Raw genomic sequence first — 1,889 nt, forward strand, 5'->3', positions numbered from 1 at the left:
TCACAAAAAACTGGTGACACTCAGAACTTTTTGAATGGAATTCTTCTACCATTTTCGAGATCTCTTGTGATCTTAAATCGGTAGCAAAAATATGGTCAACAATTAACAACGATGTTTTACTGGTGATATAAATATGATTTTATATCAATAGCTTAAAAGTTCTGTCTTTGCAGATACATTTGGTATACCCTAGTTTGGTAACATTATCGAGATCCGCACATCTTACAGCCACCTGGGTGCGACAACTAATGAACATCACCTACAAGTGTAAGTAAGAGGCTAATGTCTGTAAATTTAATAAGGCGTGTTGTCGCGAAAGCTACATTTCCCCCACACTCCCCTCGGCTATTCCTGATGACTTGATAAACCGATTTGCTAAATTACAAGGTCCCCCAGTTGGCAACGCAGCGTGGCATCTTTTGTTCGGTGAACACAAGTCGACTCCCCGCGCTTCCCTCTAATTACGCCTCCGAGGCGCTGGCGAGTCCGGATCATTATGTCACCTGTACGAAAAATGCCGCACGTAATCCGGAAACTGCACGACGGACACGGAGAGGAGCTCATTGTGCGGAAATCGCATTTGGGGCAGATAGCACCGCCTAACTAACGACCAGCCAACTAATACGATTAGTGTCATAAGGCGGAGTATCGCCAGGCGGAAGAGGTCATACACTGCACGAAAATTCTGTATTATGAGCTCCAATGGAGTTCCAAATCTTAAAAATAACATTATGCTGTATGCAGTTATTTTTCTGTGTCTTAAATTTGAAATTGGGTAAGAATATAGTAATTTTGTAAGACATTTATCGAAAAATATCTCTTATTTCTTGATCAAAAAATTATAAGTCTTTAAAACTGATGTTTATCGACTTTAAAGTTAACCATTGAAATGTGGTCGATAACGCAAAATCTTTATTTAAATTAACATCATGAATATCAATAACTCACAGTATACAGTTTTGTATACCTTTTTGACCATAATGAATTCGCTGTTCTTGCTTCTACATCCGTTTGACCATTTCCCGTGATTTATATGCTTTATCAATAAGCAAAACTAACTGTACGTAGAAGGTTTTTAAATGTAGTTACTTAGCTGCCTTTAAACATACTCCAATTTGATTTTCATTATAGCTTGTAAGGTGAATTTTCTTCGATGTATTTCCAATTTGGTGCTATTTATTACTTTTTAGATGATTGTCTCTTTTTAATGGTATCGACTATTGTTTTGAGGTCGTAGTACGAGTATCGATAATAGCTGTAGTACTCCGGATTCTTGTAGGTTTCCTCCTTTCCTGCATTAGGACCAAGCTTCTCCTCTTCCTTAACAATTCGATAGGTGGATGGGGGTATGAAATCCGGGGAATCAAAGGCCGTTGTATTCAAATGCTGGGGTGTGCATCCCTGGGGATGATCCCGAACATTTCGGGGGCTGGTGCCCAATCGCTTGAGAGCATTTTCCGCTTTGCTATTCTTTGAGCAATTCCGAGTGATCCTCAGACGCCATAAAGAACGGGATAAAAGCGTGGCTTTTAAGCCACAAATCATTTTGGGAATATTAACTTTTGGTGATAGTTATACAGAGTAGGAACAATTTAGTTGAATTATAACCGGGTAAGAGATGTTTTTAGTTTCTGACAGTTTGATTTTACTTGGAGCACTGAGGTTCAGAATTTCTCTTAAATGTATGTAACAGCTAGGAGGAAGTGATCGCAATCACTAGCCGAGTCAAGCTAGCCATGTCCGTCCCTCCGTCTGTCCATCTGTCCGTATGAACGCAGAGATCTCGGAAACAATAAAAGCTAGAAGTTTGGATTAAACATTCAGTTCCAAGAAATTCTTGCGCAGCGCAACTCCAACGTCCACAAACCGCAAACGTTTGTGATTAAATT

General features: G+C 39.5%; 1 protein-coding gene across 1 annotated transcript; it reads right to left on the bottom strand.

Annotated features, from left to right (window-relative positions):
- Positions 1 to 898: 898 nt before the first annotated feature.
- Positions 899 to 1,643, bottom strand: LOC119559428. Its single transcript, XM_037872526.1, has one exon. It carries the CDS (start codon positions 1,543 to 1,545, stop codon positions 1,180 to 1,182), a length of 366 nt encoding a protein of 121 aa, XP_037728454.1. The 5' UTR covers positions 1,546 to 1,643; the 3' UTR covers positions 899 to 1,179.
- Between the last annotated feature and the right edge of the window lie 246 nt (positions 1,644 to 1,889).

This window comes from Drosophila subpulchrella, unplaced genomic scaffold (assembly GCF_014743375.2).
Source record: "Drosophila subpulchrella strain 33 F10 #4 breed RU33 unplaced genomic scaffold, RU_Dsub_v1.1 Primary Assembly Seq24, whole genome shotgun sequence".
Classification (NCBI taxonomy): domain Eukaryota; kingdom Metazoa; phylum Arthropoda; class Insecta; order Diptera; family Drosophilidae; genus Drosophila; species Drosophila subpulchrella.

Excerpts from the sequence above, each read along its gene's own strand:
- LOC119559428 (XM_037872526.1), bottom strand. The coding sequence starts at position 1,545 with ATGATTTGTGGCTTAAAAGCCACGCTTTTATCCCGTTCTTTATGGCGT.